The sequence below is a fragment of the Tachysurus fulvidraco genome, chromosome 16 (assembly GCF_022655615.1).
Source record: "Tachysurus fulvidraco isolate hzauxx_2018 chromosome 16, HZAU_PFXX_2.0, whole genome shotgun sequence".
NCBI classification, from domain to species: Eukaryota; Metazoa; Chordata; class Actinopteri; order Siluriformes; family Bagridae; genus Tachysurus; species Tachysurus fulvidraco.
The window spans coordinates 2,190,795-2,205,000 of NC_062533.1; the positions used below are offsets into that span (position 1 = coordinate 2,190,795).

General features: G+C 44.3%; 1 protein-coding gene across 9 annotated transcripts in view; it reads right to left on the reverse strand.

Moving 5' to 3' along the window:
• The window catches only part of tprb (translocated promoter region b, nuclear basket protein), a 31,786-nt gene extending 27,480 nt beyond the window's left edge, over nucleotides 1-4,306 (reverse strand). For 2 of the 9 annotated variants that reach the window (XM_047801672.1, XM_047801669.1), the window contains exons 1-6: nucleotides 4,017-4,300; nucleotides 1,541-1,645; nucleotides 1,389-1,462; nucleotides 1,127-1,223; nucleotides 920-1,023; nucleotides 207-371 (exon numbers count right to left, since the gene is read on the reverse strand). In XM_047801672.1, coding sequence (XP_047657628.1) covers nucleotides 207-371; nucleotides 920-1,023; nucleotides 1,127-1,223; nucleotides 1,389-1,462; nucleotides 1,541-1,645; nucleotides 4,017-4,167 — 696 coding nt within the window. In that variant the 5' untranslated portion in view covers nucleotides 4,168-4,300. Of the gene's footprint in view, nucleotides 1-206; nucleotides 372-919; nucleotides 1,024-1,126; nucleotides 1,224-1,388; nucleotides 1,463-1,540; nucleotides 1,646-4,016 lie in introns of all 9 variants that reach the window. The other 7 variants (XM_047801667.1, XM_047801671.1, XM_047801666.1 and 4 more) reach the window with 7 other exon arrangements.
• Between the last annotated feature and the right edge of the window lie 9,900 nt (nucleotides 4,307-14,206).

The following is a 14,206-nucleotide window of genomic DNA, read 5'->3' on the forward strand; positions in this document are numbered from 1 at the left end:
ATACACAAGCATCTTCCTCACCGCTTATTAAGGCTTTATTACTATACACAGATATCCGTAAGGCTGCTTTGAGAGGCATGTCTACAAGTGCTAAACTGGATTCACAAAAGTGTCATGGTCAAGGTGGTCATGCCATGGTCTCTCCTTAGTTCTTTATATCAGTGATTCAGTCATGGCTGTCAGACTTAAAGCCTGTACAATCGTACCTCATCTTCTTTGTTGTTTATGCTGCACTTGAGCTCTAGTATCTCACTGCCTTTCTCCCGCGATAGACAGAGAAGCTCCTCACTTTTAGTCTTCAGTTCCTCACTCAGCCAGGTCACCTGCCCCTGGAGCAACTCCTTCTCCTGCTCCAGCCGTTTCTCTTTGTACTGCATGCATGCACACACACACACACACACACACACACACACACACACACACACACACACACACACACACACACACACACACACACACACACACACACACACACACAGCTGCAGTGGGCTTTTCTTACAGAACACTAGGCTTTGCAAACTGAAGAGGCAGTTTTACATTTGAAACGGCAAGCTGTGAAATAAAAATCACAAACATCGGGCTGTCTGTGTCTCACTAAACCTGTTAAAGCTTCAGTCTTGGTGTTCTCACTTTCACTTGAGCCTCACATTACACTTCTCACTAGTTCTGCCTATTCATAACATTGTCTCTCTTCACTCTTCCTCCCTATATATGAAGAATTCAAGTTTGTGCTCCCACACTGATCATATGTCCTAACAGCTAAAACTTCAAATAATCCGTATAAAATTCCAGCCTACAATCGTACTTCAGCTACCAAGCAGAGAATCTTGGACAGACACAAAAAGAAAAATGCTCACCAAGATGATGAGAAAAGTTCATTTGTTTATTCACAAAACCTCCAGGTCTTGACAAAGTGTACCTTGATTGAAACTTCCAAAGCCTCCATCTCATCTAGCTTCATCCGCAACTGCATATTGGTAGCGCTGACATCCACCAGCCGGTCGCTAAGCCGTTTCAAATCCTCTGAAGCAGAAATCAATTCAACAGGTAAAAAAAAATCAAAAAATCATCAACAGTTTTCCAGGTGCACAATGCATTTAGTGTTTTTATAAAACTGCCCCTTTACCACTCTGGCCCTCGACCCCCTGCGACGTCCTTTCTAGTGAGCGCACCAGGTCTCGCTTCTCAGCCTCCAGCTCATCCTTTAACTTCAAGAGCTCCTTCTGCACAGTGATACAGATCACATGAGTACATCACACCCCATACACAGGACCAAACAAACCCACATAAGCAGGTCGATAAACCACCCCTCGATATACTATATATATATGTGTATACTATACTATATACTATATATATATGTGTGTGTGTGTGTGTTAGTACTTTACCTGCTCTGACTCCAGCTTTGTATACGAGGATTCCTGTTCCTTTGTCTTCTCTCGGAGAGATTTTAGCTCTTCATCTGTAACACAACAGCATCAGCATCACTAATCTGGTTATCTGGGTTTGTGGAATAAAGATAAAATTTGTGAGTGCTTACCAAGTGAGGTGAACTCTTCCTGGAGTTTTTGATGGTCATTTGTTAAAGACAGACACTGAGCCTGGCTCTCTGTGTACCTCTTCTCCAGGTCAGCGTACTGTTCCTCTAAACAACAAACACGGCCAAAATGTCCCACGATCAGTTTAAACAAACAGAAGGTCTGTCCTTACTACAAGGCACAATGACATATCACAAAGGACATCTGCCAAGTCACACACACAGTGTCAAACCTATACTGTAGTTACATCTAAAGCACCTTTTGGTGAGAAATTATAGAGGTACAAGTGGAAGGACAATTTTTTTTAGAAAATAAATCAACATCTTGTGGAGAGTTTAAAGCCTCCTTTGACTCACAAATTAAAAAAGAAAGGTGCCTGGATTGGCTGCTGACCGGCATGCCATAGTCATGCTGCAGAGAGGCATATGAGATGTGGCTGGTGGTGTAATAAACTGTGATGTCTTATGTCACACACCTAAGACAGTGCTACAGAGAGACAGGAAGGACAGCTTAACATCCAGCCTGGATGGAAGAGTGAGTTGATATCTAACAGTAAGAACTGAAATATCTTGCTCACTTCAATAACTTTAATAGAACTATATGTTTCAATCCCTTTAGTAGGAAACTCTTGATAGTAGTAGTTAGTGTAGAGTGGTAAAACATGAGGGTGTGTCATTGAGGTCATCAGGTGAGCACCCTGCTTCATCTACGTTTCATTGGTTGAAGCCCATGTCTCCAGAAGGCTCAACAATGAACCCAGCATCCCATAGTTGTTCTCCCCCCCCTTAGGTGTTGTACGATGCTCTTGATGTTGGCCAGCTGGTTCAAACTTTGTGAAACTGACCTGTCGTGCCAATGTTTGTAAGAGGTTGTTTGTGGTGCCTTAGGGATGTGCCTTAGGGATGCAGGTACTTGACACAAGGAACAGGCGAGATCTTCTCCATACCACTCTTTCAGATTTTGCTGAAAGGGGAGCAGGTCATATGTGGCTCTGATGACAAATCTCAGCTGCGCTCCACTCCAGCTGCGGTCACTCCAGCTGAGCTTTTTCTTCTCCAGGTCCTCCCAGTCCTGCTTGGCCATTGAGACGGATTTGGCATGTTGCTCTCCATCCTCCTATCTCCTGATGACTTCTAGCACTAACTGTCTTTTCTGCACTGAGGTTGCTTTGTGCCACAGAGGAGTTTTTGGGATGAGTCGAAACCCTGCTCTCCCATTCTGTACATGTCCAACCACATCTCTGAATTGAAGCGCAGACTTTTTACTTTGAACAGCTTCTGATGGAGTCCACTTCCTTCTCGCTACAACCCGGGGGGCCGCTGTTCGGATGACTGCATCCTCGGATTCAGTAAGGGTCATAACGGCCTTGCTTTTCTTTTACAAGCCCTGTTATTGGCCAACTTGCCATGTCCATAAAGTGAGTCAGAACTTAAGAAACGTGGAATTCCAAACCACTGCTTCAGCTGCATGCTTATCAGCCGTTCCAACTTTTCAACCTTGGTGAATGGGATCACATTCACAGTTATCGGCCACATGAGTCTTGGGAGTTTGTCAAACTGAAAGCACCACAAGTTGAGTTTTCCCGACAACAATGTCTTGTTGATGCGCTCCATGTCCATGCTGGACTTCATGATGGGATGTACTACAGATCTTAAGGTACTGACTGACAGTTATTGCCTTAATGTTTGGCGAGTTTGATGATTATTGGGGTGTAGGTGATCGATCTAACCACATAAAGCTGGACAGTAAATACAACCCCTGCTGCTGCTTACTAAACTTTCTGAGGAGCTTAAACAAGTCTGAACTTTTTGTATGCTAAACGCTACACGCTCATTTCCCTGAGCTTAGCTTGTGAACTAGCCTCCTTAGCCCATGTAACTAGCCTCTTTAGCCCATGTAACTAGCCCCTTTAGCCCATGTAACTAGCCTCTTTAGCCCACGTAAACTAGCCCCTTTAGCCCATGCAACTAGCCCCTTTAGCCCATGTAACTAGCCCCTTTAGCCCATGCAACTAGCCCCTTTAGCCCATGTAAACTAGCCTCCTTAGCCCATGTAACTAGCCTCTTTAGCCCATGCAACTAGCCCCTTTAGCTCATGTAAACTAGCCTCCTTAGCCCATGTAAACTAGCCTCCTTAGCCCATGCAACTAGCCCCTTTAGCCCATGTAGCTAGCCCCTTTAGCCCATGCAACTAGCCCCTTTAGCCCATGTAACTAGCCCCTTTAGCCCATGTAGCTAGCCCCTTTAGCCCATGTAGCTAGCCCCTTTAGCCCATGTAGCTAGCCCCTTTAGCCCATGTAACTAGCCCCTTTAGCCCATGTAGCTAGCCCCTTTAGCCCATGTAGCTAGCCCCTTTAGCCCATGTAGCTAGCCCCTTTAGCCCATGTAGCTAGCCCCTTTAGCCCATGTAGCTAGCCCCTTTAGCCCATGTAGCTAGCCCACTGTTTGGTGAACATAAGGAAAGAAGCAGGATCTTTACCGCTGTCCACACGAAGCTGTTCATACTGCGCTTTAAAGTAATCATTGTCACTCTGCTGCTCCGTTAGATACCGCTCCAGTTTTCCCTGCACTGCCTTGGTGAGTTTACACAACTCGGTTCGCTCTAAGATTTGTTGCAGCACCGCCGCCATTTTTCGTCCGTTTGCGCGGAGGCTCGCTCTTCTTCTGTAGTTTTTACGTCCTTCTTGCTGTTAGCGCCATCTTCAGTGCACTCAACATAGTCAAGTCACTTTAATTGTCACATCACCACAACACGTGCCATGGTGAGTGAACGTCTTGGGAGCGTGTTCCAGAAATTGGAGAACAATTTACATATAACAGTATGGTGGAGTCTGGGGCAACAGCTGCGTTCGAGAGAAGATGTGAGTGTGTGAGAGAGTGTGAGAGCTTGAGAATGTGAGAGACTGACTGTGAGAATATTAGTGTGTGAATGTGAGAGAGTGTGAGAGGGTGAGAATGTGAGAGGGTGAGAATGTGAGAGACTGAGTGTGAGAATGTGAGAACGTGAGTGTGAGATAGTATAAGGGCATGAGAATGTGAGACTGAGCGTGAGAATGTGAGAGCATGAGAGTGTGAGAGACTGAGTGTGTATGAGAATGTAAGAGCGTGAGTGTGTGAGAGACTGAGTGTGAGAATGTGAGAGTGTGTGTGTGAGAATGTGGGAGCATGAGAATGTGAGAGACTAGATGTGAGAGAGTTTGAGAGCATGAGTGCGTGAATGCGAGAGTGTGAGAGTGTGTGTGAGAGTGTGAGAGTGTGTGTGAGAGTGTGAGAGTGTGTGTGAGAGTGTGTGAGAGTGTGTGTGTGTGTGTGTGTGTGTGTGTGTGTGTGTGAGAGTGTGTGTGAGAGTGTGTGTGAGAGTGTGTGAGTGAGTGCGAGAATGTGAGAGCATGAGTGTGACAGCCCGAGAGCGTGAGAGTGTGTGAGCTTGAGAGCGTGAGTGTGTGAGAGCGTGAGAATGTGAGCGTGACAGTGCGTGAGAATGAGTGTGTGTGTGAGTGTGTGTGAGTTTGTGTGTGTGTGTGAGTTTGTGTGTGTGTGTGAATGCGTGAGTGTGCGAGAGCGTGAGTGTGCGAGAGCGTGAGTGTGCGAGAGCGTGAGTGTGCGAGAGCGTGAGTGTGCGAGAGCGTGAGTGTGCGATTGTGTGAGAGCGCGAGTGTGCGAGTGCGCGAGTGTGTGCGAGTGTGTGCGAGTGTGTGCGAGTGTGTGCGAGTGTGTGCGAGTGTGTGCGAGTGTGTGTGAGAGAGTGTGTGAGAGAGTGTGTGTGAGAGTGTGTGTGAGTGTGTGAGAGAGTGTGTGTGTGAGTGTGTGAGAGAGTGTGTGTGAGAGTGTGTGAGAGAGTGTGTGAGAGAGTGTGTGAGAGAGTGTGAGAGTGTGTGTGTGTGTGCGTGTGCGTGAGTGCGTGTGAGAGCGAGTGTGTGAGTGTGTGTGTGTGTGAGTGCGTGTGAGTGTGTGAGAGTGTGTGAGAGTGTGAGAGCGAGAGTGTGAGAGCGAGTGTGTGAGAGCGAGAGTGAGAGTGTGTGTGTGTGAGAGCGAGAGTGTGAGCGCGAGAGTGTGAGAGCGAGAGTGTGAGAGCGAGAGTGTGAGAGCGAGAGTGTGAGAGCGAGTGTGTGAGAGCGAGTGTGTGAGAGCGAGTGTGTGAGAGCGAGTGTGTGAGAGCGAGTGTGTGAGTGTGTGAGAGTGTGAGAGTGTGAGAATGTGAGAGTGTGAGAATGTGAGAGTGTGAGAATGTGAGAGTGTGAGAATGTGAGAGCATGAGTGTGACAGCCCAAGAGCGTGAGAGTGTGTGAGCTTGAGAGCGTGAGTGTGTGAGAGCGTGAGAATGTGATTGTGACAGTGTGTGTGTGTGTGTGTGTGTGAGAGCGAGTGTGTAAGAGCGAGTGTGTGAGTGTGTGTGTGTGAGAGCGAGTGTGTGAGAGCGAGTGTGTGAGAGCGAGTGTGTGTGAGTGAGAGTGTGTGAGTGAGAGTGTGTGAGTGAGTGTGAGAGTGCGAGAATGTGAGAGCATGAGTGTGACAGCCCGAGAGCGTGAGAGTGTGTGAGCTTGAGAGCGTGAGTGTGTGAGAGCGTGAGAATGTGAGTGTGTGAGAGCGTGAGAATGTGAGCGTGACAGTGCGTGAGAATGGGTGTGTGTGAGTTTGTGAGTGTGTGTGTGTGTGTGTGTGTGTGTGAATGCGCGAGTGAGTGAGTGCGTGAGTGTGCGAGAGCGTGAGTGTGCGTGAGTGTGCGAGAGCGTGAGTGTGCGAGAGCGTGAGTGTGCGAGAGCGTGAGTGTGCAAGAGCGTGAGTGTGCGAGAGCGCGATTGTGTGAGTGTGCGAGAGCGCGAGTGTGCGCGAGTGTGTGCGAGTGTGTGCAAGTGTGTGCGAGTGTGTGCGAGTGTGTGCGAGTGTGTGCGAGTGTGTGCGAGTGTGTGCGAGTGTGTGCGAGTGTGTGTGTGAGTGTGTGTGTGAGTGTGTGTGTGAGAGAGTGTGTGAGAGAGTGTGTGAGAGAGTGTGTGAGAGAGTGTGTGAGAGAGTGTGTGAGAGAGTGTGTGAGAGAGTGTGTGAGAGAGTGTGTGAGAGAGTGTGTGAGAGAGTGTGAGAGTGTGTGAGAGCGTGAGTGCGTGAGAGCGTGAGAGCGTGAGAGCGAGTGCGTGAGAGCATGAGTGCGTGAGTGTGCGTGAGTGTGCGTGAGTGTGCGAGAGCGTGAGAGCGTGAGAGCGTGAGTGCGTGAGTGTGTGTGAGTGTGTGTGTGTGAGCGTGTGTGTGAGAGCGTGTGTGTGAGAGCGTGTGTGTGAGAGCGTGTGTGTGAGAGCGAGTGTGTGAGAGCGAGTGTGTGAGAGCGAGTGTGTGAGAGCGAGTGTGTGAGAGCGAGTGTGAGTGTGTGTGTGAGAGTGTGTGTGTGTGAGAGCGAGTGTGTGAGAGCGAGTGTGTGAGAGTGAGAGTGAGAGTGTGAGAGTGTGTGTGTGAGTGAGTGTGAGAGTGTGAGAATGTGAGAGCATGAGTGTGACAGCCCAAGAGCGTGAGAGTGTGTGAGCTTGAGAGCGTGAGTGTGTGAGAGCGTGAGAATGTGAGTGTGACAGTGCGTGAGAATGAGTGCGTGAGTGTGTGTGTGTGTGGGTGTGTGTGTGTGGGTGTGTGTGTGTGAGTGCCTGAGAGCGTGAGTGTGTGAGTGCGTGAGTGCGTGAGTGCGTGAGTGCGTGAGTGCGTGAGTGTGTGAGTGCGTGAGTGTGTGAGTGCGTGAGTGTGTGAGTGCGTGAGTGTGTGAGTGCGTGAGTGTGTGAGTGCGTGAGTGCGTGAGTGCGTGAGTGCGTGAGAGCGAGAGTGTGAGAGCGAGTGTGAGAGCGTGAGAAAGTGAGCGTGACAGCCCGAGAGTGTGAGAGCTTGAGAGCGTGAGAGTGTGTGAGAGCGTGAGTGTGTGAGAGCGTGAGTGTGTGAGAGCGTGAGTGTGTGAGAGCGTGAGTGTGTGTGTGTGTGAGTGTGTGAGAGGGTGTGAGCGTCAGAGCTTGTGGGAGTCATTTTATCTAGTTGTATTCTTTTTTATTTTCCTGTGGGAGATGTTTGGATTTTTTAAAGGTGAATGTATAGATGGAAAAAAGAAGCGACCTCAAAACCACCAAGAGATGTGAAACAAAGTAATGAAGCTATGAACGCTAATGTTAGCGAGAGCTTCCTAATGCTAACTTTCTGCCAATAGTGTGCTGATAGCCCATCAGTATAAAACACCACGGTAGGGAGGAGGAAAACGTTACAGTACATTATATCATTGCAAACCGGTCACATCTTATTGGTTCAATATTTCAGTGTCAGATATATGGGATGGAGCGATCAGAGGGTTCGAGTGTGCGACGTATCAGAAGCCGATGAAATGCTGGACAAATTTATTGATGATGGTGTTTTTGAAGAAGGGATTGATGCAAATGGACCAACATGAGAGTTACTTACACTAGTAAGGTGTTAGATTTGTAGAATTGTGCCTCTTAATATAATTTCTTACTTGCACTCTTCCAAAGAGATTCAGCAACGACTGAGTATTATCTCATTAATGGATTATGGAGCATATTTGAGTGTTGAAATAGAAATGATTTTCATTCACAGCTGTCAGGGAGGATGAGTATTACTAGCTGTCAGGGAGGATGAGTATTACTAGCTGTCAGGGAGGATGAGTATTACTAGCTGTCAGGGAGGATGAGTATTACTAGCTGTCAGGGAGGATGAGTATTACTAGCTGTCAGGGAGGATGAGTATTACTAGCTGTCAGGGAGGATGAGTATTACTAGCTGTCAGGGAGGATGAGTATTACTAGCTGTCAGGGAGGATGAGTATTACTAGCTGTCAGGGAGGATGAGTATTACTAGCTGTCAGGGAGGATGAGTATTACCTCATTTTCTGTTGGAAGAATCCTTTTTATTGTACTTTACCTTGAAGCCTGTCTTCACTCAAAGCAACAGTCCATTGAATAACTGATGAACAAATAGAGAAAGCATTGCGAGAGGTAGGAAATGTTTAACACGATGTCCAAACTCAAGGGACTGGAACAATACAGAATGGTAACAGTATGTTGAACTCTTTAGATTTCAAGTTAATTTGTTCATACTAGTTGCACTGTAATGATTTGTTCAAAGGGGAAAAAAGATCAATTTTCTTTCTAAAAATTTTAACTTTTAAGTGGAATTATTAGTTCATTATAAGATCCTCCCTCTCTTTATAGTAGAGTGCTCCTCTTCTTCACTTCAATAAGTCTTCTATAAAATGTTTGTGTTTGAGTTAATAAGGGTCACGGGTGCCAAGCTCATTGGCATGTTCAGTGGGTGTATTTTAACTTCTTACTGTACGTGTGCATTACATCAGTGCATAAAATCAGACCTCATACAGTGGTAAGTTCTGCTTATAAGAGAGCCTTCTGCATGCTCTCCTCTTACACCCTTAAGGGTTGATCTCTCTGAGTAACACCATTACATCATCTCTTTTTACTCGCAAATTGTATTTTTGATTGAGAATTTGATTCAGTACCCAAAGAGTTCTCCAGGTCCCCGAAGTTCCACTCTTATAGCATTTCTGACAGTGTCCACATGGGATATAATCCTTTCTGAGATATAGTCCAGCCTGTTTATATTTAGGTTTAAGATCCTACATGCAAATGTTTATACGGTGTAAAAAGGACACCAAGTCAACAGTTACATTGTAAGAGTAATTTGAATAGCAAATGAAGGCACAACAAAGGATGTACTTCCTTAACCAGTTGAGGAAGTTTAACCTGCCACAGGAGCTGCTGTCTGTTCTGTGCTCATCAATATCTCTCTGGCTTGGATCAGCTACATAATCAGTCATCAGAAGACTACAGAGAACGGTTCAGACTGCCACCCTTCAGGAACTGTACATATACAGAGAGAGGAAAAGGGTTCAGATCACTCTGGAGCCCTCACATCCAAGTCATCCACTTTTTGAACTTTTACCCTCTGGTGCAACAGAGCCCCAAATACCAAAATCTACCTCATGAACAGTTAAATGTTCCCCATTACCACCTCCATCCTAGTACATCCCTGCATCTCATTCTATTCAATTCTATTCTATTCTATCATCTATAGCACAACAGTACATACAATTTATTTATATTTACATTATATATATGGGTAGTTGACGTGACATGGCTTTTTCACTGTCACAGAAGATAAAACATAATTTATTTCACATTTTCATAATTTAGAATACTGTAAATGGTTAAACATTTTCTTGTTTTATATGAATTTGTTGTTTTAATACCCAAGTTATTGTTAGTTTTTTTAGAACTTTGAGACAAATCTCAAAATTGTCCTATGGTGTGATGGTAGACAACATTATTTCATAAATATTACATTTTATAAATAAAGAAAATAATGTTTAAAAATCTTAATGAACACTCCTGGCATAATTGTACAAGTGTCTATTTCACTAAGTGGCCATCACTTTTCATATACATACATTTCTAAAAGTGTAGGAAAAGGAAAAAAATGTCCTTTGGTGTTATGCAAAAACCTAATTTTAATTTGGGCAATATCATGGACAACTACATTTAATTGAAAGACCCCACTCAAGGTCATGTGACTGAAGACCCCTATGAAGGCCATGAGAAGTGCACATGGGAAGTATTTCTCTCAGAATTGTTTAAATATTTAACTATGTTTTAAGACCACTGAAGTTAAGTTTTTTTGTCCTTCTAGGCACAGGCTCCCTGTGACCCGAGAAGTTCGGATAAGCGGAAGAAAAGGAATGAATGAATGAATGAATGAATGTAAACAACATCACAGGGAACAGAATGATCCAGATGGCTATAGTTAAGTAGGACACTAGTATTCCATCTCATCACAGAACTCCAAGGCTTCCCTAATCCCAACTCTGACCAGACAGTTTATATTGAACTGTGACTGATTGATTAAATGTTTTCAGGAATCACACTTTTATACAATTAGCATTCAGCAATTTTAACCTAATGTTTCACGTGAAGGTTAAGTAGTTATCAGGTTTTATACCACAAAAGTGCTTAAATCCTAAATGTGTCCAAAAGATGTGTTTTATTCCTATATAACAGCACAGATCAGACAACATTCATTTATATTAATGTGATCTATCTTATACTACTAAAGATTAGTGTACAACTTCCCAAACCTAGAGATCTCCCTGATGTTTATGCTTCAGTTTAATCATATGTTTAATATGGTTAAACTAAATGTACTGGACACAGTTAACTCGTGGAGTAGTTAGGTGTAGTGGCAAGGATTCTCGTTAGGTGGTGCTGTCTAACAGCTTAAAGACGGTGTGACTCTAGGAGTTTGTGATGACAGACATGACCATTCAGCAGATCATACTTTTTGGTTGTTTGACCTCTGAGATTTATTTAGAACATAAAGAAGACATAAAGAACATAAATACTTTAAATGTAATCATTTACATTAACATTATAGTGATCACGATTTCATTATTTACTACAAAATTCAGTTTAATTATTAATGATACTCACTCGCTGGCCAATTTATTCGGAAAAATAAATGCAACAGCTCATCCAGGCAATCCTGGTGCAAAAGAGCAGATAAAATCATGCAGCTACATCAAGAGCTTCATGTTCACATCAAAAATCAGTTTTTTTCAGGAACTTATGATGTCTGTACGTGTACAGAATACCAGAGAAAAACAAAAACCATCCAGGAAGCTTTCATTGTCATTTCAACCATATAGCTGTTGCAGTACAGTTCATTGGGCAGAAATGTCATGGTCTGGATGGAGGTCAGAGGAAATGGACAGATTGATTCAATCTTACAGGATGTCTATGATAAATAAAAATAATCACACTTTACATCCATGTGAACAGAATACATTGGTTACGGACTAGGAAACATGAAATGGATGAATTAAAAAAAATCGTTCGCTTCACACCTCCAGGGTCGGGGTTCGATCCCCACCTCCACCTTGTGTGTGTGGAGTTTGCATGTTCTCCCCGTGCCCCGGGGGTTTCCTCCGGGTACTCCGGTTTCCTCCCCCGGTCCAAAGACATGCATGGTAGGTTGATTGGCATCTCTGGAAAATTGTCCGTAGTGTGTGTGTGTGTGTGTGTGTGTGAGTGAATGAGTAAACATGAGTAAACATGACTAGCATGACTGGTCTTCTCTTACATTAGTTGTGTGTATTTTTTTAAATTAAATTCCATGATTTCCCAAACTGAATGCTAAGTTTGAAATCTGGGAAAAACCCCACACGAACACTTAAACAAGGAAATAAATTCTAAAGTGGTAGAATTATTCTGCATAACCAGTGCAATTAAAGTTAACACTACACTCCTAAATCTACCTAGATACATCAGAAATATACCACATCAACACTCACATTTCACTTTCAGTTTATTATTTTACTATAAGAAGTTTTGTATTACCCTTCATCATTCCTTTTTTTTCTTTTCTTCTATAATGCTTTTGGGGGAGCAAATAAAGATGAGGGGGGCACGGTGGCTTAGTGGTTAGCACGTTCGCCTCACACCTCCAGGGTCGGGGTTCGATTCATTTACATTTACATTAACATTTACAGCATGTGACAGACCCCTTATCCAGAGCGACGTACATAAGTGCTTAAATCTCTAACACTGAATACATTAACGCTGCTCACTAGGTTACAGACTTAAGATACCATGAGTTTAAAACATTTGTTCAAAGTTACAATGAAAAAAAAAGTGTCAAAGGATTTTTTTTTGTTTTTTTTTTTGTTTTTGTTTTTTTAAATGCAAAAGATAAGGAAAGAAGTGCTAGTTGAAGTGTTCCCTGAATAAGTAGGTCTTCAACCGCCGCTTGAAAATAGCCAGTGACTCGGCTGTCCGGACCTCTATGGGAAGTTCATTCCACCACCTTGGTGCCAGAACAGAGAAGAGTCTTGTAGTATACTTGCCTCTTACCCTGAGAGATGATGGAACCAGTCGAGCAGTGCTGGTAGATCGGAGGTGCAGTGTGAGGAATGATGAGGGCTTTGAGGTAAGAGGGAGCTGGTCCATTTTTGGCTTTGTAGGCCAGCATCAGTGTTTTGAACCGGATGCGTGCAGCTACCGGAAGCCAGTGGAGGGATCGCAGCAGTGGGGGGGTGTGGAGAACTTTGGCAGGTTGAAAACAAACCATGCAGCTGCATTTTGGATCATTTGCAGAGGATGGATTGCGTTCATAGGTAGACCTGCCAGCAGTGTGTTGCAGTAATCCAGTGTAGAAATGACAAGAGACTGAACAAGTACCTGAGCAGTCTGTGTGGGGAAAATGGCCGAATCCTTCTAATTTTGTAGAAAAGAAACCGACATGAGCGAGTCACATTAGCGACATGAGAGGAAAAGGACATTTGATTGTCCATGGTTACCCCAAGGTTGCGAGCTGTGGCTGAAGGGGAGATCAGATCGTTGTGCAAGGATATAGCAAGATCGTGACCTGGGGATGGATCACCTGGGATGAACAGCAGTTCAGTTTTTCTAGGATTGAGCTTTAACTGATGAGCAGTCATCCATGATGAAATTTCTGTCAGACATGCTGAGATCCGGTCAGAAGCTGTGGTATCTGAGGGTGGGAAAGAGAAGATTCCCGCCTCCGCCTCGTGTGTGTGGAGTTTGCATGTTCTCCCCGTGCCTCGGGGGTTTCCTCCGGGTACTCCGGTTTCCTCCCCCGGTCCAAAGACATGCATGGTAGGTTGATTGGCATCTCTGGAAAATTGTCCGTAGTGTGTGTGTGTGAGTGAATGAGAGTGTGTGTGTGCCCTGTGATGGGTTGGCACTCCGTCCAGGGTGTATCCTGCCTCGATGACCGATGACGCCTGGGATAGGCACAGGCTCCCCGTGACCCGAGAAGTTCGGATAAGCGGTAGAAGATGAATGAACGAACTAAAAGATGAGAGCATACAACATTCAATCAAAGTACAAATTTTACAGAATTAAGTCCTAAAAGTAGACAATTATTTAATTAAACAAACGAGTAAAAATATTATTCTTGGCCTTTTTATTCATTGCAGAATCAAATATTACATGAGAGAGATTTCTATAGTAATATCTGTGACTAAATATTTCTGGTAATTGTTCAGCAGTCCTGAACGTCAGCTTGGAGGAATTTTACGCTGTTTCTCAGTAAAGAACTTCATCTCTGGGATGTTGGATGGGTTTCCTCATATAAGCCAGATGCTTCAGCTTCCTTCTGCTACATTTCATTTGGACTAAGGTCAGGACTTTGACTTGGACATTCTGAAACATTTACTTTATTCCTCTTTAATGTCTCTTTGGTAGAAAGACTTAGGGTCATGGATGCATAGGGTTGTTGTCTCGCTGCATGACCCACAACAATGATACAACTGTGGGAATTTATGTAAATATATTGTTTGTCATGAGATTTCTTTTTGGATTTTCCTTTTTCAATCACCAATAAACAGACTTTGAGATTTATTTTATTTACTGGCTTTATATTATCCACACATACACACACACACACACACACACACACACACACACACACACACACACACACACACACACACCACACACACACACACACACACACACACACACACACACCACACACACACACACACACACACACACAGACACACACCACACACAGATACACACAGACACACACACATCCACACACACACCACACACACACACACACAGATACACACACACACACACAGATACACACAGACACAGAC